Source organism: Canis lupus, chromosome 33 (genome assembly GCF_003254725.2).
Source record: "Canis lupus dingo isolate Sandy chromosome 33, ASM325472v2, whole genome shotgun sequence".
Classification (NCBI taxonomy): Eukaryota; Metazoa; Chordata; class Mammalia; order Carnivora; family Canidae; genus Canis; species Canis lupus.
In genome coordinates this window covers 28477035-28503504 of record NC_064275.1, presented here as the reverse complement: position 1 = coordinate 28503504, position 26470 = coordinate 28477035, and the positions used below count along the sequence as shown (strand labels likewise).

The 26470-nt window shown below is 34.4% G+C and overlaps 1 protein-coding gene across 5 annotated transcripts in view; it reads left to right on the top strand.

Moving 5' to 3' along the window:
• Positions 1-26470, top strand: part of ZNF148 (zinc finger protein 148) — a 120090-nt gene that overhangs the window by 46552 nt on the left and 47068 nt on the right. For 4 of the 5 annotated variants that reach the window (XM_025474672.3, XM_035709882.2, XM_025474674.3 and 1 more), the window contains exon 3: positions 5170-5518. In XM_025474672.3, the coding sequence (XP_025330457.1) occupies positions 5186-5518 (333 nt within the window). In that variant the 5' untranslated portion in view covers positions 5170-5185. Of the gene's footprint in view, positions 1-3556; positions 3582-5169; positions 5519-26470 lie in introns of those variants that run through there. The other variant, XM_049105128.1, reaches the window with a different exon arrangement.

The following is a 26470-nucleotide window of genomic DNA, read 5'->3' as shown; positions in this document are numbered from 1 at the left end:
CACACAGTTGATTAGAAGTATTAAATTAGAAGGTGATGACAAGGAGTGTCAGCTGTCTCTTCTGGAAGACAGGAGACAGTGATGGCTAGTAATTTATGTTCTCTTTTAGTAGAGCATTGCCATTAGGTTTAAATGACTAGGGGTTACCTACTTGACCACAATTTGAATTACTTTTACATAGCTGAACCAAACGTTTTTCAGTAGGAAAGGATGGTAAGGAGTGTATGGGCGAGGGACCATGGGGTGGAGCAAGAAACTGTATTATGGCCCCCTAAATATGCCTATTGCTGTATCTGTCAGCTTTTTTGACAGAGTGATGGAAATGAGGGAAGAATAAAACTTAGAAGGGGGAAAAGAAGACAGTTTGAAGTAATCTGGTAAAGTGCAATTTAGGAGAAATTGGCCCAAGGTGGGCTGGCCTTTTCCTTTTTCCCTCTCTTTTGCTGTATTCTAGTTTTTAATGATCCCTTTTCTGGGTAACTCTAAACTTCAGAAGAAAGAGGGCTCTTTAGCTGAATTAGCCCTAGGACGTCATTGTCTGTCTTGTCTTGGTTCTTAACAGCTGTGACGTTTTATACTTTGTCAGCTGCCCACAGCCCCTTAAAAAAGAATATGTCATTGCAAAGAACTCAGGGTGGCTGGTTGCTTTATTACTCCACCAGGCCGTTCTTTTTGCCCCTTGGACAGAGGCTCCTGGGAACAAAAATTGTTTCTTTTTTTTCTTCCAGAGCAGGCTTTCATGTAAGTGACATGATTTAAAGGAAGCATTATTTCTTTCTTCCTCTCTGCTGTGTAATATCCCTAACACCTGAATTTCCATTAATTGTGTAGCTATTTGGGTCAAAAAGCAGTGGCCTTTTTGACAGTTTAGCAGGAAGAAGAGACATTTAACTATTTGCATTTTAATGTAGATTGATTACATCAGTTTCCTTTCTTTACACCTGATTGATCCTCCTTGAAAGTAGCTGAAATTAGAGAAGGGAAGTAGCCTGTGTTAACTCTTGAGCATGGGATCTTTTGTTGTATTCCAGCTGTTGAATGTGCAGTGAAGCACATGAGAGTTTTGCCTGAGACCACCACGTAGGAGTTAGAAGGGAGAAAGTTAAAGATTATATAAGTGTATGTAAGAGAGCTTCAAGGACAATAAAAAAAAAAAAAAGGTCTTATCATTTTTCTTAGTGTGGCTTTGTCCTTTTATCCTTTTACCATAAACTTGGTGAAATTAACTATTGTATGAGAGCCTTATCTCATTTCCTGTCCAGCTTACACTGCCCAGTTACTAGTTGAGATGTGTGATACAAGTATGGGCCACTTTATCTTCTCCTCGATTTTGTTTCACGTAATGTGCCTCGGAGAACTTTTCACCCAGCACATACAGTGTCTTCATTCCGTTTATGACCATGTGTGTTCATTGTATGGTTGAATCATGATTAAGAGATAATCTGTCAGTGGATGCTTAGGTTGTTTCCAGTCTTTTCCCACTAAAAGTGCACCAGATATCTTGTACATACATCTTTAGTTAATTTTGATGAATTACTTTATAGGATTGTGTATATTCTTAGCAGTGAGGTTGCTGGGTCAGGGTATGTGCGGTTTTCATTTTGATAGATATTTCCAAGGCTTGCTTTAAACCTTTGTCAGAGTAGTGTTCACTGATAATGAAATCTGTATCTTAGCATCTTCTTGTATTTCAAGGAAATAATTTTCTCAAAACAGTTTCTTGGCTAGCCAATTACTTAAAATGTATGGCTTAATTTGGGGTCATAGTAATAAGAAACTATATGTAAAAAAGGGAGAGAGATTCCTTTTTCTGTGTCTATAGCCTCTTTTCAAGAAACTTTTTGAAGAGATCATATTTGTCATATATTTACAATCTTTCCCCTTTTCCATTTACTTTTTCTATCCTGAAGTGTGGTATCTTCCTGTTCCAAGTCCCTCACTCTGGCACTTAATGTAAGCCTGCCTTTTTTTCAAAATAGACTCTGTCCTCAAAGTACTTTGACTTCTTGAGTACTTAGGGTTTTATTTTTCATTTCATTTCATTTATTTTATTTTATTTTATATTATTGTTTTATTTTATTTAAAGATTTTATTTACTTATTCATGAGAGACACAGAGAAAGAGAGGGGCAGAGACACAGGCAGAGGGAAAAGCAGGCTCCGTGTAGGGAGCCTGATGTGGGACTTGATCCCGGGTCTCCAGGATCACGTCCTGGGCTGAAGGTGGTGCTAAACCGCTGAGCCACCAGGCTGCCCAGTACTTAACTCTTTTATCCTCATGTTAGGGATAACATTAGTAAAAAAATTAAAATATAATGTTTGTGTTCATATGTACATTTTATGTTAATATTTTAGAGGTATAGTTTTAAATAGTATGCATATACTAGGATCTGCTCAATTTTTCTTTTTTTTTTTTTTAAGATTTATTTATTTATTCATGAGAGACACAGAGAAAGAGGCAGAGACATAGGCAGAAGGAGAAGCAGACTCCTCACAGGGAGCCCGATGTGGGACTCAGTCCCGGATCTTGGGATCATGCCCTGAGCTAAAGGCAGACACTCAACTGCTGAGCCACCCAGGCATCCCTAGGATATGCTCAATTTATAAAAAGCGATGAGGTGCATGATCAAAAACAGTGGAGTTTGGGGACCCTTGCTTTAGGGAAATGTAGACCTTGTGTGGGGTTAACAGGTCAGCTTCAACCGGGCTACTTTTTCTTCAAACTAAGTTCTGCACTAAGTCAGTTTCTTTAAGTTGACCTTTTAATGACGTCTTTGACCTCTCCTATATTCCTTAAAAGTTTTTTGTGTTTTGTTTTTAATAATGGTGTATGTGACAATAGCAGCAATGAAGAATTGCAGTAAAGGGTGGCTTTTTTTTTTTTTTTTTTTTAAGGGTGGCTTTTTGTATACATAATTCCCTTTTAAGTTAGGGGCTTTCCACATTCTTTTGCTTTTTTTTTTTTTTTTTTTTTTTTGCTTTCCACATTCTTTAAGAAAACGTTAAATAGATGAGAAGAATGTAATTGACTTGGTAAGAACCTCCAAAGAAATGGCCAGAATAAGTAAATTTTAGCCCTGTAAAGACTTCATGTCTCACTTACTTGTGGGATAGTTTATCTTCTAAGAACTGTGATAAATAGAATATTTAGAAAAGAACAAGTTTTTGGTGATTTACTTAAAATCTTTGGCCTATAGCTTTTTCAAGTTTTCTACTTAAGTATTTTGAAAAGTAAAATCAGATTGTAGGTTCTTTGTTTTATGTATTCTAGACTGATACTACCTGGTACCAGGGAAGATAAGATTAGCAAGTATGAATTATATTTTTGTATGTTTTTACTTAGCTGTTTATGTGTTTTTTTGAGTTGTTCATTTAAGTACAGGTTTCTCAGTAAATGATAACCTTAGTAAATGAAAGAGTATTTAAATTTCAGTAATATATAAGAATGTAACTGATCATTTTTTTTACCTCTGAAAGCTATGATCAAAATAGTAACCGTAACCTACCTGATTAATTCAGGAGAGAGGTGACCAAACTGAAACCTAGTTAATGCATTTACTACTTATGGACCCTTCCCTTTGGGTAGGTATGTGTGTTAATTTTACATAGGCTGACAATAGAAATTGATTTTGGAAAACAAACTTTGTGACAGTGCTTTCACCTTTGTTAAGATGAATTTCTTTGGATTTCTGATTATTATGTTAGTTCCTAGGGTAACACAGTGGAATTTGAATTTACAGCAATGAGTTAGAAGGGCAGATTTAATATTGCGTGTCTTTTCTATAATGAATAAATAAGGTAATGTTATTATTTGATAACGTCTAGTTCTTATGACCTATTAAATTTAATCATGCTCTATTTAAGATTATATTAGTAATGGAAGTATCACTTATTTCATTTTAACAAATTTAAAAACATGCATAAAAAATAAAATTCTATTATAGTAAGTTTTCAAATTATAGATATAGATAAATATAAATATGGAAAAAACTTCCAACAATTTCACTACCCAGGGGTAATGTTAATATTGTTAGCATTTTAGATAAACCTATGTGCATTCAAACGCACACGTATTTCCTTTAATATATTGGGATATCCTCCCACATTTTCAAATACTGTTCAAGAATACTTTTATTGCTGTATACATTGTTTTTTGAGTTTCAGCAGACTTTAACTTTTCATTGTAGTATAATTGACAGAAACTTGCACATATTGCAGATGTACGACTTGAAAATTTTACAAAGTGTGCACACCTGTGCAGTCAGAATTCAACTCAAAAAATATTGCCAGCTTTCAGATACCCCCCATTTCCTACCTAATATCAATAGCAACCCTCCAAAGGTAGCTATTATTCTTCTGATTTCTATTTTTAAGAAAAACTATGAGATATAATTTACATGTTCTAAAATGTACCCATTTTCAGTGTTCAATTCAGGGAGTTTTAGTAAATTTACCAAGTCATACAGCCATCACTATAGTTTAAAACATAATGTATGAATGAAGATATTTTAACCAGCTTCATTTTGTTGAATACATAATGTATTTCCATTTCCAAAGAATATTTCATATTTTACGGCTTTTGATGCATTCATTGCCTTTGAAAATAGTTGAGCTAATTTATTCTCCTACTGTTAGTAAATGAGTGTCTTTTTTTTCTTTAACCTACCTCAACATTGAACATATTTTTTTTAGAGAGGCGCTACCATCTTGGTGGATAAAATATGGTAGTTCTGTTTTAATGTTCATTTTTTATTACTACTGTATGTGGCTATTATTTTATATATTTTATATATTTAGTGATTTGCCTGATGGTGATTTGTCTATTTATTAATGAATGCACTTCAAAAATTTTTAAAAAGATATTTTACTATATTAAAAGATATGACTCCTTTGTTACAGCTATCTCCAGTTTGCTTTATGTCATACTCATTTTTCATAATGATATAGGTTAAGATTTTATGCCTTAATGTCAAAAATGAAAATTTGCATTTTACTCTACCAGCCTTGGAAACTTACCTTGGTAATTTTAACATTGGAGATGAATACTGAATTACATGAATAAAATTTTTCTATTAAAGTGTGTACCTTTCATAATTAAAATTTTAAAAAGAATCAAGTAGACATATAAAACTAATTTATTATGCTTTGTTGCCAAACTTGGTCTTTCTAGGCAGTTATACTTAAGCATGAACATTGACGACAAACTGGAAGGATTATTTCTTAAATGTGGCGGCATAGACGAAATGCAGTCTTCCAGGGCAATGGTTGTAATGGGTGGAGTGTCTGGCCAGTCTACCGTGTCTGGGGAACTGCAGGAGTCAGTACTTCAAGACCGGAGTATGCCTCACCAGGAGATCCTTGCTGCAGATGAAGTGTTACAAGAAAGTGAAATGAGACAACAGGATATGATATCACATGATGAACTCATGGTCCATGAGGAGACAGTGAAAAATGATGAAGAGCAGATGGAAACACATGAAAGACTTCCTCAAGGACTACAGTATGCACTTAATGTCCCTGTAAGTAATTCCTTTATAAGATTAATATAACTTATAGCTAGAATCATAATTAATTTTGTGTTAAGTAATACTTCAAATCATTGAGGAAATATCAGAAAATGTTTAAAGGTTTAATAGTTCAAATGAGTGTTCTTGAGTAGGTATACTAAATGTTGACAGAAGTCACATTTGAAAAAGCAAAATTAAGTTTTTGTATTCTATACAGTTTAGAAACTTCTCTTTTCCAGGATGAAATTTATTTCTCTGTCAGGATTACTATGTATTAAATTTTAAGTGATTAAATTTTAAAGATTTTGTTTTAAGTTCTGGGTTTCCTTGAAGAGTAGAAAGATTGAATCTTGAACATAACTAGAAAAAGATAAGACACGAGAGTTTTTTCCTTCAAATTCTGTAACTTGGCAGTTCCTAGTGTCTGTATTTTTTTTATTATCTTTTTAAAAACTATATCAGCTCTTTAGTTTTTCCTGTTTATCCTAGATGTCATGGTTTAATCACTAATGTGTTCTCTTGTAGGCACCCATGACTCTTTTGCATCCTTGTGTTTTTATTTTTTCCTGATGACCATCAAAACCATAACCATAATGTAATCCTCTTCTGTTCTTTCTGTGATATTAAGCCTGGATTTCTTTCAGTATATTTAATACACTATTGCTTTTTCTTTTGCTTCAGAACCTTCATACATCCTGCTTGTAGTATTCCCCTCAGCCATACCTGCTCTGTATTTTTTAATCTAGTTAGTGGTTCATCATTATCCACGTTTCCCCTTCTGTTCAGTCTAGGTTGAGTTCCTGCAATAGGGACTTGTGGTTACTTGTTAAGGGTCTGTCTCTCTCATAGATTGTAGCTCTAGGAGAGCATGAGTTTTGTCTTATTTTCCAGTGCATCCTGGGTGTTGGCACATTGTGTGAATGAATGAATAATACTTGTGTTCTAATATCTGTGCTCGCCAATTTTTACCTAGCCTATTGCAGTGGCCTTACCTTTTTTTTAGTCTGTTCTTGTGATGCATTACATAATTGATTTTTGAATGATGACCCACCCTTACATACCTGTAGTACATCCCACTCAGTTGTGGTATGTAATTCGTACTATATATTGTTGGATTCATTTTGCTAATAAGTTGTTGAGGATTTTTGTATCCATGTTCATGATGTACATTGGTTTAGTTTTCTTGTACTATCTTCGTATCTGATGTTGATTAAAATAGAGTAATTCTGGCCTCATAGAATGATCTAGGAGTATTTCTCTGCTTTTGACTTCTGGGAGAGATTGTAGAGAATTGGTATAATTTCTTCCATAAATGTATGATAGAATTCACCAGTGAGTACATATGGCCTGCTACTTTCTTTTTTAGAAGGTTATTAATTACTGACTCCATTTCTTTAGTAGATACAGGCCTGTTCAGATTGTTTATTTCTTCTTGTGTGAGTTTTTACAGATTGTGCCTTTCAAGGAATTGATCCCATTTCACCTAGATTATCAAATTTGTGGGCATAGAGTTCATAATATTCCTTTGTTATATTTTTATTTTTTATTTTTAAAGATTATTTTTTTTTATTTGAAAGAGTAAGAGAGAGAATGTGAGTGGGCGGAGGGGCAGAGAGAGAAGCAGATTCCCTGCTGAGCAGGGAGCATCATGCAGGGCTTGTGATCCCAGGACCCTGAGATCATGACCTTAGCTGAAGGCAGATGCTTAACCAACTGAGTTATCGCTATACCTGTTGGACAACAATTCCCTGTTTTTCTCCAGACCCCAGTAGAGGCTTTCTGATTCTACTGCTATTTTAAAAGAGTCAGTTTTGGGGCAGCCCAGGTGGCTCAGCGGTTGAGTGCTGCCTTCAGCCCAGGGCCTGATCCTGGAGACCAGGATTGAGTCCCACATTGGGCTCCCTGCATGGAGCCTACTTCTCTGCCTGTGTCTCTGCCTCTCTCTCTCTCTCTGTGTCTCTCATGAATAATAAATAAAATCTTAAAAAAAAAATCAGCTTTTGATTTTCTCTATTGATTTCTAGTTTTCAGTTTCACTGATTTCTGCTTTAATTTTTATAATTTCTTCTGTTATTTTGGATTAATTTGCTTTTCTAGTTTTCTAAGGGGGAAGATTAGATGATTGATTTTAGATCTTCTTTTCAAATATATGCATTCAATGCTATAAATTTCCCTGTAAGCACTGCTTTTACTGCTTCCCAGAAATTTTGATAAATTGTAATTTTATTTTCATTTAATTCAATATATCTTTTAATTTCTCCTCAGATTTCTTCTTTGATCCACATATTATTTAGAAGTGTGTTGTTTAATCCCCAAGTGTTTAGAGGATTTTCCAGCTATTTTTCTGTTACGACTTTCGAGAATAATTCTTTTGTGGTCTAAGAGCATATATCATATGATTTTTGTTCTTTTTAATTTGTTAAGGTGTGTTTTATGGTTCTGAAAGTGGTCTGTGAGTGCTCCACGTGAGCTTGAGAAGATTGTGTGTTTTGCTGTTGATGAAGTCCTTTGTAGATTGCATTAGTCTTTTAATAGGACTGACTGTCCTATAAATATAGATTGACTTGTCCAGTCTGTATTTCAGGTAGTTTCTGTAGTGATCTTTCCAAATGAGATTTATACTTCTCACTTCCCTATGAATACTTCTTCAAAGGTTCCTGTTGCCAAACAGCTAAAATACAGCCTATTGCAGAGGCAGAGAGAGCCTGCATAATCATAATCAGATCTCTTCTAACAACCCCTTAGGTTGTAGTTCAGTAGCTTCTCTCCCCGTTCATACTTTAAGCATATCAAATTACTTTAGTTGCCCAGCTCCACTATGAGTTTTTCTATTACTTCTTCTTCTTTTTTTTTAAAGATTTTATTTATTTATTCATGAGAGACACACAGAGAGAGAGAGAGAGAGAGAGAGAGGCAGAGACACAGGCAGAGGTAGAAGCAGGATCCCTGCGGGGAACCCAACGTGGGAATTGATTCCGGGTCTCCAGGATAACGCCCTGGGCCAAAGGCAGGCGCCAAACCACTGAGCCACCCAGGGATCCCCTCTATTACTTCTGTATATGTTGTATATACTTGAAATATTCTTTGATTAGCAATCTACTGGTTTTTACTTCTCATCTTAAAAGACTTCTCTTTTGTTTGGTTTTCATTATGATAACTAACATTTTGCATTTCTTTGCTTGCAGGACTATAAGGTTGCTCTTCCACATCCTGCCTTCTAACTTTGTGTTCTCAATACCTGGGTTATAGTAGGCAGCCAAATATTTTTTGAGTGAAAAAACATGTATATGTGTGTCTGTGGGTATGTGTATTGGACAGCTGCATAGACTTGTATAGCCCACAGCCCATCCAGATACAGAATATTTCTGTCATCCTAGAGGATTTCTGTCTGTTTCTTCCAGATCAATACCCTTGAGAACTTTAAATAGAATCGTATGTCATTCTTGGGTCTGGCTTCTTTTGTTCAGCACAGTGTTTTTGGTTTTTCCATGTTGGTTGAGTGTATCAGTAAGTAGTTTATTCCTTTTTTTTTTTTTTTTTTTGAGTAATATTATTTGTGTTGTTGTCCTAAAATTTGTTTATTCATTTCCCCTTTTATGCTCATGTTATGACTAGTTTTCAGTCTTTATGGATAAAGCTGCTTGAGTGATGAACATTCTTGTACAAGACCTTTTTTTGTTTCTTTTGGGTACATCTTTATAGAATTTAAGCCATTTTTCTTGGGTTTTCATTTTCTTTGCTTGATCTAGTGTCTGTCTTTGCATCTGCATTACACTGTCTTAATTGCTGAATATTGCATAGTAAATCTTGAAGTCAGGTATTGTGGTCTTCTGATTTTGTTGTTCTTGCAAGACTTTTGTGACCATTCGAGGTTGTTTGTATTGCCATATGAAATTTAGAATCAGCCTTTCAGTTTCTGTAAAAAGAACCAAGTAGGGTTTTATTGAGATTACATTGATTCTACATATTGACTTGATAAAAAACATCATCTAAATAATAGTGGCTTCCAATCCATGAACATGGTATATTGTTATGTTTGTGTAGGTTATCTATAATTTATCTTAGCCTTGTTCTTTTCAATGTAGAGTTACTGGAAATACATTGTTAAATTTATCCCTAAGTATTTCGTGTTTTGGATGCTATTGTAAATGGCATTTTAAAAAAATTTCAATGTTTAATTGTTTATGACTAGTATATAGAAATGTAGTTGATTCTTTTTATATTGACTATGTATCCTGTGACTGTTACATGTATATAGAAGTTCTAGTAGTCATTTTCTTGATTCCTTAGGTTTATTCAGAGTCATATGTCTGATCATATTGTTCATGCATTTTACATTTTCCTTTCTAATATATTTTCCCGCACCCCCACCTTTACCCCTACCACCAGTATACCTTCTTTTTCTTGTTTTGTTGTACTGACTGGGACCTTCAGTACAATATTGAATTGATGACATCTTTGCCTTGTTCCTTATCTTTAGGGGACTGCATTCAGTTTTTCACTGAATTATTTGAGTTGTAGGTTTTTTTATAGATGATCTTTGTTACATTGAAGAAATTTTCAAGTTTGCTGTTTTGAAAACAAAAATAATTTAACTTCATCAGATGCTTTTTCTACATCTATTAAGTGATCATGATTTTGTTTTTCTCTCCTTACTATCTTAAGGTGAATGTTGATTTTTACATGGTATTAATTAAAGCAACCTTGTATTCCTGGGATAAACTGCACTGGGTCATGATGTGTCATCTTTTTTATACATTGCTGGATTCAGTTAACTAATTTTTTAAAGTAGTTTTTTTTTTTAAGATTTTATTTATTCATAGAGCCCCAGAGAAAGAGAGAGGCAGAGAGACAGGCAGAGGGAGAAGCAGGCTCTACACAGGGAGCCCCACATGGGACTCGATCCCGGGTCCCCAGGATCACACCCCGAGCTGCAGATGGCGCTAAACCGCTGCTCCACCAGGGCTGCCCATTTTAAAATAGTTTTTAAGTGTACATTTATGAGGGATATTAATTTTCTTGCAATATCTTTGTTTTGGGTGTGCAAGCTTTATAAATGGGTTAGGAAGTATTTCCTACTGCATTTTCTGAAAGAGTTGGTGTAGGAATTGTACATTTCTACTTTACATATTTGATAGCTTCACCACCGAAGCTAATCTTGTACTGAGTTTTCTTTGTGAGAAGTTTTAAATTCCAAGTTCATTTTTTTTTTGAGATTTTATGTATTTATTCATGAGAGACACAGAGAGAGAGAGAGACAGAGACACAGGCAGAGGGAGAAGCAGGCTCCATGCAGGGAGCCCAATGTGGGACATGACCCCAGGACTCCAGGATCACACCCTGAGCCAAAGGCACACGCTCAACCACTGAGCCACCCCGGCGTCCCTCCAAGTTCAATTTTTATTTTTATTTTTATTTTTTTTTAAATTTTTATTTATTTATGATAGTCACAGAGCGGGGGGGGGGGGGGCGCAGAGACACAGGCAGAGGGAGAAGCAGGCTCCCTCTGGGAGCCTGATGCGAGACTCAATCCCAGGACCCTGGGATCACGTCCTGAGCCAAAGGCAGATGCTCAAACACTGAACTACCCAGGTGCCCTGTTCATTTCAGCTTTAACTCATCTTTATTATTTTCTTATTTCCTTCCTTCTACTTACTTTGTTTTTAATTTGATCTTCTTTTCCTACCTTTTAAAGTAGGCTAGAGGACTATTTTAGGTCATTCTTCATTGTTGATAAAAGCATTTGAGCTATAAACTTCCTTTGTGATTTCATTTTGACCCATGAATTAATTAGAAGTTTTTTGCTTAGCTTGTAATGTTTCAAAGTTTTTGTCATTGATAGCTAACTGTTGTGGTCAGAGAATGTGCAGTGTATGATTTCAGTCCTTTTAAATTCATTGAGACTTGTTTTAGGACTCAATATATGGTTAGTTGGTCAATGTTTTATACTCACTTGAAAAGAATGTGTATTTTGGAAACTATTGGGTAGGTTATTATATAAATGTCAAGTAGATCACTTTGTCCTAGTTATGGTTTTCGACACTTTTAAAGTTTTTATTTTAATTCCAACTAGTTAACTAACACACAGTTAATATTAGTTTGGGTATATAGTATAGTGATTCAACAATTCATACATCAGTAATCAAAGTAACCCTTTTAAATCCTCATCATTTATTTAACCCCTTCTTCCACTCCTCTGCCTCTGGTAACTTAATATATTGATACAAGTAAGAATCTGTTACTTGATTTGTTTTTTCTTTTTTTCCTCTTCATTTGTTTTCTTTAATTCTGCATGAGTAAAATCAGATGGTGTTTGTCTTTCTCTGGCTGAATTATTTTGCTTAGCGTTATACTTTTTAGAATCATCCATGCTGTTGCAAATAGCAAGATTTCATTCTTTTTTATGGCAGAATCACATTCCATTGTATATGTATACTTTTTCTTCATCCATTCATCAATCAATCAATGAACACTTGGACTGCTTCCATTAATCAGCTATTGTAAATCATGCTGCAGCAAACATAGGGGGGCAGCATGTATCCCTTTGACTTAGTGTGTTTGTACTCTTCGGGTAAATACCCAGTAGTGAGATTGCTGGATGGTAGTTCTGTTTTTAACTTCAAGGAACCTCCATACTGTTTTCCACAGTGGCTGCACCATTTTGCATTCCTACCACTAGTGCACGAGTGTTCCTTTTTCTCCACAGCCTTGCCAACACCTGTATCTTGTGTTGTTGATTTTAGCCATTCTGACCTGTGTGAGGTGATAACTCGTATTTTTGATTTGCATTTCCCTCATGGTAACTGATGCTGAACATGTTTTCATTTGTCTGTGGCCATCTGTATGTCTTCTTTGGAGAAATGTTTGTTCATATTTTCTGCCTATTTTTTATTTGGATTATTTGGTTTTTGTTGAGTTTTATAAGTTATTTATATATTTTAGATTGGTCTTCAACACTTTTTTATCCTTTACTGATCTAGTTGTGTTCCATCTATTAAAGTTTTTTTTTGTAAAATGACTCAGTTGAAAACTATATATTGCATTAAGTGACATGTTTCTTGAGTTTTCTTTACTCTGTATTAGTTCCTCACTTTAAATTTTATGATCCTGATACTTGAAGATTATAGACCATTTCTTTTGTAGAATGTTTCTCAGTTTGAGTTTATCTGATTTTTCCTCTTAATGGTACTTAAGTTACTATCTTTGGGACGTATATTGCAAAAAGTGATGCTGTGTTTTTTCTGCATTGCATTTCTAATATGTGGCATGTGATTTTTATTTGCCCCATTGTGATGGTTCACTTTGATAAGTTGAGTAAAGTGGCATCTGGCAAATTTTGTCACTGTAAAGTTAATCTTATTCCTCATTACAGTTTTTAATTTGTTTATTGTATCAGAATGGGATTAGGAGTATTATTAACTTGGTGAAACTCTATTACTGTGATTATTTTAATGCTTGGCTTAAGATTTGGTCCTTTGGAGCTTCTTCAAGCTAACTTCTATGTTCTTTTGACATGTCCCATCAATCTTTTTAGCACATCCTTACCTTCTGTCATAAGATGTTTTAGGCCCGACTTACACGTTTCCTGCTTCACCACTGGAATCAGCATTTTTTAAGGAGCCCTAGTTCATTTTAGTGGAGAATGGCTTTTAGAAGGCAAGATCTGGGTGCCTAATGTGCTGCTCATTGCTGTTGAGATACAGCTGCTTCCAGGCCTGTCAGGGAACAAAGCCAGAGAATATATGTATTTATATAGTTATATACATTTGTGTGTGTGTGTGTGTGTGTGTATATATACACACACACACACCCTTCTACCTGTAATTATCTCTATATCTATCAGTATTCTAAAACTATGAATCACTCTGATCCCTCCAATTACAGCCCATTACCAGAGAGTACGTTTTAGGTTCTCTCTTCCATATTTTATAACTCTTCTCAGACAGTGAGAAACCTGGCTTTCTTTATCATTAATATATTTCCTTATTGATCTCATCTCCCCCACCTGCCCTGTGTAAACCATTTGTCACTCCATCTTCCTGTGTAGATGCCCTCTTCCTCTGTCAAGGTTACTATACTCCATGGAAGTCCATACCCTCCTGCCTGCGTGTGCTTTGACAACTTGTACTGGACCTCATCACCATATGGAGTCCTCCTTATTCACTGTGCTGGTCCATGCTCACACTTTGTACCTTCTTCGCCTCACTTAGCTTCCAACATCTTGCTCCAGGCTACCTTTCCCCTATAACGTAGACCCTTATGGTGCTTGAGTTCTGGCACTTCATCCTGAGTTGTCTTCTGTGAAGAACCTCTTCACCCTGCTTACACCTTGACATCTTGCTTTGTGCAGCACATGCCCGTTTATATTGTCCAGGATCTCATACTTAGTGATGCTTCAGCTTATGGCTTTAGGAGTGAATGGTCCATGGAGAGCAGGTGAAGAGGGAGGGACAGGAAGAGGAAGGGAGGAAGGGAAAAGATTTATCCTTTTACTTGGTTTAAACTTAATTTTGAAACTACATAGATTCATAGGAAGTTACAGAATTAGTAGAGAGGTCCCATGTACCCTTCACCTAGTTTCCTCTAGTGCTTAAATTCTACATAATTATAGTACAGTCTCAAAATCAGGAAACTGACCTTGCTATAATATGTCCATGCTGTATACTTTATCACACATGTAGGTATGTATAACCATCATCACAGTCAGGAGTCAGAATCAATCCATCATGACAAAGATCTCTGTGGTATTACCCCTTTGTGGTCACACTTCTTCCACCATTTCTAACCCCTGGCTATCCTCTCCCTGATTCATTTTCCACCTCTGTTTTTGGCATTTTGAGAATGTTTTATCAGTGGACTCACGTAGTGTATGACCTTTAGAGATTTGACTTTTTTCACTTTAACAAATGCCTTTGAGTGCCATCTGAGTTCTTGTGCCTATTAGTAACTTGCTCCCATTTATTTATTTATTTATTTATTTATTTATTTATTTATTTATTTTAGTTCCTTTTTATTATCAGAATAGTATTCCATGGTGTTGATGTACCATAGTTTAACCATTCACTTACTGAAGGACATTTTAGTTTACATATTTTGGCTATTAAAAATCTGCTGTGAACATTCATTAGATTTTTGTGTGAATATAGGTATATGATAAATACCCTATCATACTCCCAACACCAGATAGCTATACACTCCTAACATTTTGGTATATGTACTTCTGTGCCTTTTTTTTTTTTTTTTTTTTTTTTTTTTTACTTCTGTGCTTTTTTGATATGTACACCAGACATAGGATCATGCTGTTTTATCTACTGTTTCCATTTACCAGTATACTTTGAACTTTTCTTAACTTCTTATTCTTCTAATACTTCTTAAATGTCTGTTTCATATTCCACATGTACGGATAATTTGTAACTGAGTTCTGCTACTCCTCCTAGGTAAATTTGAGTCCATTCTGAGAATGAGTCAATGAAAAGTTGTCTCATACCATATACCAAAGAGCAGAATTTAGGATTTGTATAACATTGCTTGATAGTAGACCACAACACAACATACACAAGAAGTCATATCACTTATTTTTACTTAGCCATTCCCACTAATGTGGCATAATGGTGAAGGGAGGTCTTGGGATCATGAATATATATTTTTGAATTAAAGAGGGGGCATTAATCTAGAATGATATGGCCCAGGTCCCCAAAAGTGTGAAAACTTAAGTTATAAGGTGTTTCATCCTTTTTAGATTCTGTGCTGAAGACTTGTAAAAATAAATATTGAGCGTATTAGTGATTTTCTTCTTTTATTTGTTCCTTCATTTGGAAGCCACAAAGAACTTTATTTCATATTGTTTTGTTAACTAAAAACTAAAGTTGAATTTTGAGTTTTCTTAGATTGTTAATAACAGTTTAGGTTATTAACATTAGGTTAATGTTTAGGTTAATTAATTAGGTTAATTAATGTTAATGATTGTTAATAACAGTTTAGGTTATTTCTAACATTGCAGAAAATTTTAGTGGAAACACTGTGCTAGAAAGCTTTTTAACTCAAACTAAATTTATTTTAGAAAAGTGGAAAAAGTATTTGGTTCATTCTTTTAATTCTTATATTCATTCAGTAGGAATTGAGAAATCTTAGCTCTTTATGGTCTTTATTCTTCCTTTCTTTTTTTTTGAGATTTTATTTGTTTATCCATGAGTGACACCGAGAAAGCGAGAGGCAGAGACACAGGCAGAGAGAAGCAGGCTCCATGCAGGGAGCCTGATATGGGACTCGATCCTGGGACTCCAGAATCACGCCCTGGGCCAAAGGCAGGCACTAAACCGCTGAGCCACCCAGGGATCCCCCTATTTTTCCAGTTTGATGGCAAGCATAATAAAGATTAAAGACATGTTTGTGTTGACAAATTGGAGCAAGTTGTAATTCATAATGCTATATGCCACATTTGTTTTTTAGAAAACTGTTGGATTATATCACTTGAGCAAGAGGATTTTGTAAATGAGGAGCTATAAAAAAATCATGTCCTAGTCATAGAATGATATAATAAAATGTAAAGTATTTCAGGTATTTATAACTCCTGAAAAAATATACTTCATTTGTGTAGCATTTTATTTTAGTCATGAATATCTGCTATAAAACAGCATGAACAAAACTGTAGGAATACTTTCATGCATTTCATATTTATGATTATTTTGTTTAATGGCCTGGGAAGCTCAAAATGTATTTGGCCATTGGTATAAGACCTTTGTTTGTTTGTTTTTTAGATTTTAAATTCCTTTAAATCCTGTTATTTCAGAAGGATTGTATAGTTATTTTCACATATGCCTCTTATTCTAGTCAATAAAAACCTAATATGCAGATGTAGCAATTTGAGTATCTGTCTTGTAATGGGTACCTTTTTCCCTCTTATTAAAAAAAGAAAAAAAGAAAAAATAACTAACCCATTTCAGTGATTTTAAGATACTTTTTATTTTTCCATATTTTTTGTACTCTGGTTGAATTCCAGAATTGGCTTGCTTTTATTGGTGACAAATGCTCTTTCACAAGCATCCCGGGAGGTAACAAATCTGTTTGCCTTCATATTTATTTGCTTAGTCATTGGTAGGATATGTTTCTTCTCTTTCTAGCTAACTCCCCACTTATTATCCCCATTACATTGTATACTTTTTTTTTTTTTTTTTAACATTTATTACTTGTAGCCAGTTCTTATTACCATTTTCTTTTAGAGTTCATCTGAGGGATTTAGAAGTAGTTTTGTTATGTTCGTTGGCTGTTGGGATCCTTGTCTTTTGAGGTGATTGCATTGGCTACTATTGGGGCTCTATGTTTTAAGAAGTGTTTTTATTCTTCCCATTCAAATACTTTTTACTTCAGCATACTCTTTGGATATCATTTTCATAAATAGATTCATTAATTGAGCTTATTTTAAGGGGAAGAGTTGGTAATTTATGTCGTTTTTTTTTTAATGAGATTTTATTCACAGGCTATATAGATCTTAGAAAATGCCATATTTGATAGGAATCAATATATGAGGAGAAAACATGGTGTAAATAATTGTACTTCATAGTTTCTTCTAGTGTGAGTCATACTACTACTTATTTATTATTTCAGTTTACTTGATAAGCAGATGAGTCAAGGTATCTCTTTTAAGAGGTTGTATTAGGAAGCTAACTCACATTGGTATATTTTGTAGAATCCTCCCATGCTCTTAAAGTTATTTGATTTAATTTATTTTTCATTATTTATTCACAAGAGACACAGAGAGAGAGGCAGAGACAGGTAGAGAGAGAAGCAGGCTCCCTGCAGGGAGCCCCACGTGGGACTCGATCCTGATACTCCAGGATCACGCCCTGAGCCCGAGGCAGACGCTTACCCACTGAGCCACCCAGGCGTCCCTCTAGATGACTTTAATAACCTAGCCAGTTTTATAACATCTTTTAATATAGTCCTGTCTGATCTTTGATATCTAATTGATCTGGAATTATGAGACAGTGGTACTGAATGAGCGTTATACTCTCTTGCTTACAACAGTAGTACCCAAATTGAAAATAATAATGGACAAGGCTATAGAGTCAGCTTTGCTAGATCAGCCTCAGAGATACCTACTTTGGTTTTTTCATAATAGTATGATGTAGGTTATTATAAATGATAACATAGTCATTGTAAAGATTAAAATCATTTAGAACACAATAAAGAGTAAAAAATGTTTCCAACACTTACTTTAATTCCCAAAAGATACCTACTTATTTTGATATCCTTCTGGGAATTGTTAATTTATAAACAAACATGCAGAGTGTGTATGTATGTATATTTATTTCTATATAATATGTTTTTAAAGTATCTTATGAAAATATGCATATATTTTGTTTTATATATATTAGGTGATGCTATTTGTATGCTTTTGAGGTTAGCTATGTTCATTTAAAACACATAAAAATTTTGTTATTGAATATAAAATTTATTTTAATGACCAGTAATTGGTGTGCCTTATTTAAGGTAATATTGATGGATATTTATGTTACTATTAGATTTGTTTGAATGAAGTAATAATGGTGAAAGGATCATGCCTGTATACATAAGCATGTTCCTTGTGTTTATATCTATTTGTATGTATCTGCACATTTGTAACACTCTCTCTAGGCATATGTCTTCTTATTGAAATATAAAACATACAGAAACATACAGAAATTGTAAGTGAGGAATTTTCTCAGAAGTGAACATTGTTGAGTAACCACTGCTCAGATCAAGGCATAGAACATTATTACTAGCATCTAAGAGGCCCTCCTTGTCTTCTATCTATCTTAGTCACAACCCTTTTCTGATTCTTGAAAATAACTGCTACCATAACACTTTTAGCATGGCCTGGTGGTTTTACCTGATTTTATACGTTTATAAATAGAAGTGTGCACTCTCTAGTATCTGATTTCGTGGTTCAGATTGTGAGATGTATCCACATTGTGGCATGTAATGGAATTCTTATTTCTATATAAGCCTCAGTTGTGTGAATATAACAAAATTTACCTATTCTAGTATAATAGGCATTTAGATTGTTTCAGGATGTGAGCTATTGTTAAAAATACTGATGTGAATATTCTTGGATGTGTCTTTCGGTGCATGTATATACTCATTTTTGTTGGTTATGTACTTAGGATTGAATTTGGATATTTATATATTCAGCTTTAGTAGGTAGTGGCAAAAATTTTCTAAGTAGTTTTGCCAATTTATATTAATTGCCCATATTCTTGATACTTGGTATTGTCATTCCTTTTAATTTTAGCCATTTTGGTTTGGTAGTAGTATTATAGTGTGATTTCAGGTTGTGTTTCACTGAAAAGTAGCAAATTTTTTTTTGTTTCACACTTACTGGCAATTTGGATAATTATTTTTTTGTAAGGCACATGTTTATCTTTTGTTCATTTTTCTATTCTTTTACAGAATTGTAGTAATTCTTTATCTGTTTGTTGGAGATATTTATATATATCTTCGTGTATATCTCTTATCTTTCTACTCTGATTTGCCTTTTTACTCTTGATACATAGAAATTAATGTGAATAATATCTAATATATAAGAATTTTCCTTTTGGTTAGTGTTTTGTGTATCTTCTATAAGAATTCTTGCCTACCCCAAAGTCACAAAGATACTTTATTTTGTTAACTTCTAGAAGCTTTAATAATCTGTTTGGAATTTATTTTTGCTGATGATGTGAGATAGGGATCAAGGTTTATTTGATGGCTTTCCCCCCACCCCCCCATTCACCCGTAGAGATTTTTTTCAGTTTCACTTTGCTGGCTTAATATTTTAGTTCTTAGAACAACTTAATATGTTAAGATAATGATAAAGATGGTTTTCTTTGGTTAATACTAGGGATTTATACTAACACTGGACTTAATTTTTTTAAGATTATAAAGTAACACATACTTGTTGAGGAAATGTAAAAATTCTAAAACTATAAAGAAGATAGCAAAAAATTGCTGTACTGTCACTACTCTAGGATAATCACTACTAACATTTCCCTGTTAGCATTTTAGTGTTTCCTTTTTCTTTGTTTTTCTGTGTATGTATTTGTGTTTGTATAAAATTTGCTGCATATGTATTTGTGTGTTGGTATAAAATTGTAAAATATACTTACTACATAATTACATGTTAGTAATCAAACCATGAGCATTTCACTATGTCATTAAAATTATCCCAAACTAAAATTTTTTATAACTGTATAATGTCAAATAGTTGTGTTGTAATTAATATATCTCAGTCTTTATTACTGGATATTTAGACTGTTTGCACTTTTGTTTCTACTATCATAAAGAATGCTGTTATGTTATATGTAGACACTGTTGCCATGTGAGATTATTTCTTTAGTATAGATTTCTTAAGAGTCTTGATATATCCTGGTCAATTTGTAGTCCATAATAGTTCACCAGTTATTCTTCCTTGTAGTTTTTGAGATTTCCAACTTAATATCTTTATAAATGATCTAGAGTGGGAACTGGGAAATATACTTTCTAGATTTGTAAATGATGTTGAGGGAGAAAAAAACAAGTGGACTTGGTCTTGGATTGGCAGTGGAGAAGAAAATTAAAAGAGGTCTTTAAACAGGAGACTGAGGTAATATAGCGTATTGAAAGGCAGAGAATTTGGAAGGAGGTTCTGATGTGAAACACTGATTTAGATAATAGGATGTCTAAGTGGAGATGTTCTGTAGAAATTGGTAACCCTTTGTGTATCTAAGCAGTTAGACATCTGTAATTGTATGATAATAATTAATAACCATAACTGTTTGTTTAGAACTTGAAAGTTTTCAAGGTTCTCTTGATGTAATCTCATTTGATTTTCTGTTGTATATAAGCTGGATATTATTACTACCATGATTAAGAGATAAAGAAATGATTATGATAATTAGTGGCATCAAGAATTTGTCTACTATCTACTGCTGTGTATTGTAGTTCATACTTTACATACATAATCTCTTTTAACTCTGCAGGAATTCCGTGAGGATTATTTCCTCCATTTTATAGTTGAAAAAAGTTCCAAGTGACTTAATTTTAGTTCAGGCTCACACTGCTAGTGATATTTTTTGGAATTAGTCTGTATTTCCTTTAACTCCCCACTTAGGCTTTTCTTGTTTTTCCATACTACTCCCGGAAGCCAAGTTCAGCCAGATAGTAATTGGAGAGTTAGGATTGAAAACTCAAATATTTGGTTTACCCAAATATTGGTGATGTTTTGTTCACTTAACAAAAAGTTAAAATCATTTTCTTTCCCTTTCATAGTAGCCATTCTAGAACTGCTAAAATCTTTTCCATATTCTGTCAGCAAGCAAACTGTAGCTCATATTTGGAAAAGTAAAATGTTCTTGTAAAAGTTATTTTAAAATAAGTTTTAACAATTTTGATTTATTAAGAAGCTGTTATAGTAATGGAACTAACACTGGACTAAAAGATACAAGATTTTGGTTTAAGTTCTAGTGTTGATATATAATAGCTTAGGTAAGACACTTCCCTCAAGTTTTAGTTTTCTTATTGGTAACATGAGGTAATAATTAATTCACAGATCACAGCAGTTAAGATTTCAGTTGCTAGATTTTGAAGACATAAGTATAAATTTTGATTTCCCCTCTTAATTAGGGGGATTTTAGACAGGTAACTTAGCCTTCCTGGGCCTTAGTTTTCTTATTTTTAAAATGGGATGAAAATAGTGTTAATTGTGAGATGAACTGCAATAGACTGTACAGGCTAGAGAGCATGTGCTGCCCTCCCTCCTCATTGCCCTCCCTACCACTTAGGAACCTAGGACAGTGGACAGTGCCTAGCACGCAGTAAATGGTAGATGAATCTTTGTTTATCACGCTGAGGAGGAGGAACCACAAATTTAGAAGACCATGTAAATGCTAATGACTTTTTAAAACATCATTATTCAGGAATAATTGATATACAAAAGACCTATACGTATTTAATGTATACAGTATGTAACTTTGGAATGTTAAATATTTTTGTAGTTAGAAAAGTTGAAATTTTCTTAAGTTTTTATTTTGTAATAATTTTAGATATATAAAAAGGTTGTAGAAATGGTGTAGAGTGCATATAAACCCATCACACAGCTTCCTCTCATATCAAAGCTTATTCAACCATTATTACAGTTAACAAAACCAGGAACTTACTGTTGGTAAAACTACAGACCTTATTTGAATTTCATTTGTTTATCTCCAGATGCTCTTTTTCTGTTCAAGGATTCAGTGCAAGATCCTACACTGTATTTAGTTTTTCCATCTTCTTAAATCTCCATTCTGAAGCAGTTCAATCTTTCCTTGTCTTCTATAACCTTGACACTTGATACTTGATGTATTGGTCAGTTATTTTGTAAAATGTCTCTCAGTTCGAGTTTGATATTTTCTCATGATCAGATTGAAGCTCTTCATTTTTGACAACCCCACCGAAAGGATTGTTGGTACAAAATGTTGATATGTTTTATTACTGGCGATAATAATAATATCTTGATTATTTGATTGAGGTGGTTGATTGATTCTTTGTTGAGGTAGTATCAGTTTTTTTCACTATAAGGTCATGATTTTTTCCTTTGTAATTAAAAAATATCTTTGAGTCTGTTTAAATATCTGATATCTTGGGATTCCTGGGTGGCTCAGAGGTTTAATGTCTGCCTTCAGCCCAGGGCATGATCCTGGAGTCCTGGGATTGAGTCCCGCATGGGGCTCCCTGCATGGAGCCTGCTTCTCCCTCTGCCTGTGTGTCTGCCTCTTTCTCTCTGTGTCTCTCATGAATAAATAAATAAAATCTTTTTAAAAAATTATTAAAAAAATATCTGATACCTCCTCAAATTTCTACCTACTGATGTTAAGCATCCATTAGTGGACCCTGCTGGTCGTAGTTATTAATGTGGTGTTTGCCTAATTGTTATCTTGTATTTTCCTTCTTGCTGTATTTGTGTTAATGGTAGCTAACCCTTCTCCCCTATTAATTTTTTTCGGTTATTTCAATTTACATCAGTATGGATATTCATTTTATTCTATGAGTTCCAATCCAGTACTGTGGTGTTTATTTTGTTGCTCAAGTTGTTCCAGCTTTGTTGGCCAAGAGCTCCTCCAGATTGGTTCATGTCCTTTTGACACCTGTCCATCCTTTTTCTGACCCTTTAGTGTCTGGATGTTCCAGGGTCATCTTCTGTTTCTCCTGTTCCACCGAGCTCTGGAGTCAGTTACTTTTCCAAGGAGCCTCAGTTTCTCTTATTTGGATAATAGTGTTTAGAACCTAAATTCTGCGTGCTAGGTGTGTTAAACGTCCTTGCTCCTTGGTAATCTCAGTGGACAAAACTAGGAAATACATGTATGTCTGCTGCCTCATGCATGCAAACACATTCTATACTACTTTCCTTATGTCGGTGGAGTCCAGGTATCTGTATTAAAAGAGATTGAATGGAGAGGAGGAAGGGAACAAAGTATATAGTTAAGGTGTACCTAGGTCAGCAGCTCTCAAAATTTCTGATCTTGCGACTCTTTGACTCTTAAAAACGTTTGAATGCTCCTAACAACTCTTGCTTATGTTGGTTATATATATCATTATGTATCATTTGAGAAATTAAAATTTTAATTTATTAATTTATAAATAACATCCCATTGCAAGTTAACATAGAACCTTTTAAAAGATTATATGGGCAAATCATTAGCTAACTGCCATCCACCAATTGCAGTATTTTTTTACTTCCTAACAAAGGCTATCTTTCTTTTTTAATTTACTGTTTTGTTGAAGCGTAGTTGGCACACAGTATCATACTGTGTACCATTGTTTCAGGTGTACAGTGTAGTGATCCTTGACAGCTCTGTGTGTTATGATGTGCTTTACACAAGCGTAGCTACCATCTGTCACCATACAATGCTATTACAGTACCACTGACTATAATCCCTATGGTGTATCTTCTATCCCTGTTACTTATTCATTCCATAACAGAAAGCCTGTACCTCCCACTCCCTTTACCTATTTTGCCATCCTCCTACCCCTTCTTCACTGGCAATCACCAGTTTATCTCTATTATTAATGGATCTGTTTCTGCTATTTTTGATTTATTTGTACATTTGTTTTTTAGATTCCACATAGAAGTAAAAGTATATGGTATTTTTATTTCTGTCTCTGATTTATATTACTTAGCATACTGTCCTATAGGTCTGTGCATATTGTTGCAAAGGCACAATCTCATTCTTTTTTATGGCCGAGAAATACTCCATTATGTGTGCATGTAGCACATCTTAATCTAGTTACCTATTATTGGACGCTTAAGTTGCTTCCATATGTTGGCTATTACAAATACTGCTGCAATAAACATAGAGGTACATATATTTTTTCAGATTAGTGTTTTTGCTTTTTTTGGGTAAATAGCCAGTAGTGGAGTTACTGGATTGTAAGGTATTTCACTTTCTAGGTTTTTGAGGAACCTCCACACTCCTATCCACAGTGGACAATTTATATTCTACCAATACTGCATGAGAGTTTTTTTCCACATCCTCACCAATACTTCCTGTTTCTTGCCTTTTTGATTCTAGCCAGTCTGACAGATGTGATATTTCATTGTGGTTTTGATTTGGATTTCCCTGATGATTAGCAAACACCTTTTTGTGTCGGTTGACCATCTGTGTTTTCATTGGAAAAATATTTATTCAGATCCTCTGCCCGCTTTTTAATTGGGTTATTTGTAGGGCTTTTTGTTTTGTTTTTTTTTGAGTTGAGTTGTATAAGTTCTTTATATACTTTGGTTATTAATCCCTTATCAGACATAATCCTTTGCAAATGTCTTCTCCCATTCAGTACATTACCTTTTCATTTTGTTGATGGTTTCTTTTGCTGTACAAAATCCTTTTATTTTGATGTAATCCTAATAGTTTATTTTTGCTTTTGCCCTTGCCTGAGGGGACATATCTAGAAAAATGTTTCCTTGGCCAGCTGATATCAAAGAGGTTACTGCCTATGTTTTTGTCTAGGGGTTTTATGGTATTATACCTCCCATTTAGGTCTTTAGTCTGTTTTGAATTTAATTTCATGTATGATGTAAGAAAGTGTCCAATTTTATTGTTTGCATGTAGCTGTCTAGTTTTCACAGCACTGTTTATTAAAGAGACTGATTTTTCCCCCATTGTGTGTTCTTGCCTTCTTTGTCACTAGGTCAATTAACCATATAATTGTGATTTTATTTCTGGAGTCTCTTTTCTGTTCCAGTGATCTATGTGTCTGTTTTTGTGCCAGTACCATACTGTTATAATTACTATAGCTTTGCATTATATCTTGAAATCTGGGATTGTGATGCCTCTGGCTTTGTTCTTCCTCAAGATTGTTTTTTGATATTCGGGGTCTTTTGTTGTTCCATATACATAGTACTGTATGTTCTAGTTCTACGAAAAATAACATACAACATTTCTAGTGGACTTTAACCTTGTTTTCTAAAACAAAAAGTTAAGAATGTATTTTGCGGTTTTATTAATATGTATATTATCTGGCTTATTGTAACATAACTGGATTCTCATATTTGCTAATACATTTACTCTGTGGTGACAGCACATGTTAGCTTTTGGAAACTACCAGTGTGTATTCATGAGAGGAGAGTGGAAAAAAGCCAGTATCATTATGGAAGTATTTTTGATCTTCTGGACAACCTGGAAGGGTGTCAGGGACTTTCAGGAGTCCCTGTACCACACTTTGAGAACCATTGATAAAGATTTACTGAAACTCTTACAAAACGAAGGTTATATACTAGAAGGATGGATTGAGAAGAAATTCCATGAGGAAGAGAAATTTAATGGAATTTGAAAGAATGGAATGTCCAGGTAGGGTGGGGGTAGTCAGCACTGTATTAGGTAAGACAGCTTGATTTGAGCACTTCATCTACTTCATCTTACAGTTATGTAGCTTTTAAGTTGCTAGCATAGCAACCAAAATGTAGATTTATCATAAGAAGTATTAGAATATTTGCCGTGAACAGTGGATCCCTGAACCCTTCAAGATCAAAAGATAACTGTGGACTTTGTCAAACTCTGATAAATATAGCTCCCTTCAAAATTTTGAATGCAATCCTGGGTCAGGCAGAAGTAAGGGTTATATAGTTCATGGATCACACACAGGCCTGTTCCATCATGTGCTGCTTCCCCTCCTTGCCCTATTCTGTGACTTGGTGAGCTTGGAGTCAGAAATATTCTTATTGACCAGTTACACTTAACTCTTCTTGCCAAAACTATCTTGGAAATAGACACATGCGCGTGCACGCACAGACACACACAGACACTCTTGGTCTTAATTTTCTCTTTTTCCGGACTCCATGAATATTCCCCAATATTGCTGACATTATTCTTTAGACAGTATGTTTGCAGTACAGTTAATTGTGTTAAATCTTTCTTTTTACATTCAAACACTTGATTTTGCTTCCTGGGTGTAATACTTTGAATCAGTTCCCTTCTAGTAATAAATATATCCTTTTTATATGGATGTGTACTTTTACTCTCAGGAATAACCATTTCTCTAAATTTGGAGCAGTTATCTTGTCGATATTCTCATTAGAGATTATTCTTTGTAAAAGTTTAGCCAGAAGAAGGAAATTGGGTGAGAAAAATTTTGGTTCACGAGAAATGATTTTATAGGGGAAATGTAAGTGTGCTTTTGGGCAGAGAAGATGTAGCTGTGATAGAGATTATTTTAGAAAGGCAGCAGAGTTTTGGAGATAGGTAAGAATGGAGTGAGTAGCACAGAGTAGAGAGGAAATTGAAAATGGAAAGAATCATGTGGCTCCAGAAATAGGAGAGGTGGTAAGGCCACCTACTTCTGCCAAGTGACCTAAGTCTCTTCTGTAAAGTAGATCATATAGAATCTTGAAAGCTGAGCTGGGGAGTGTATAATTGATTTCATGGGCAACAAGGAGCTATTGTAGATTCCTCACTAGGGAGGTGACAGGAAAACAGGTGTGTGTGTGTGTGTGTGTGT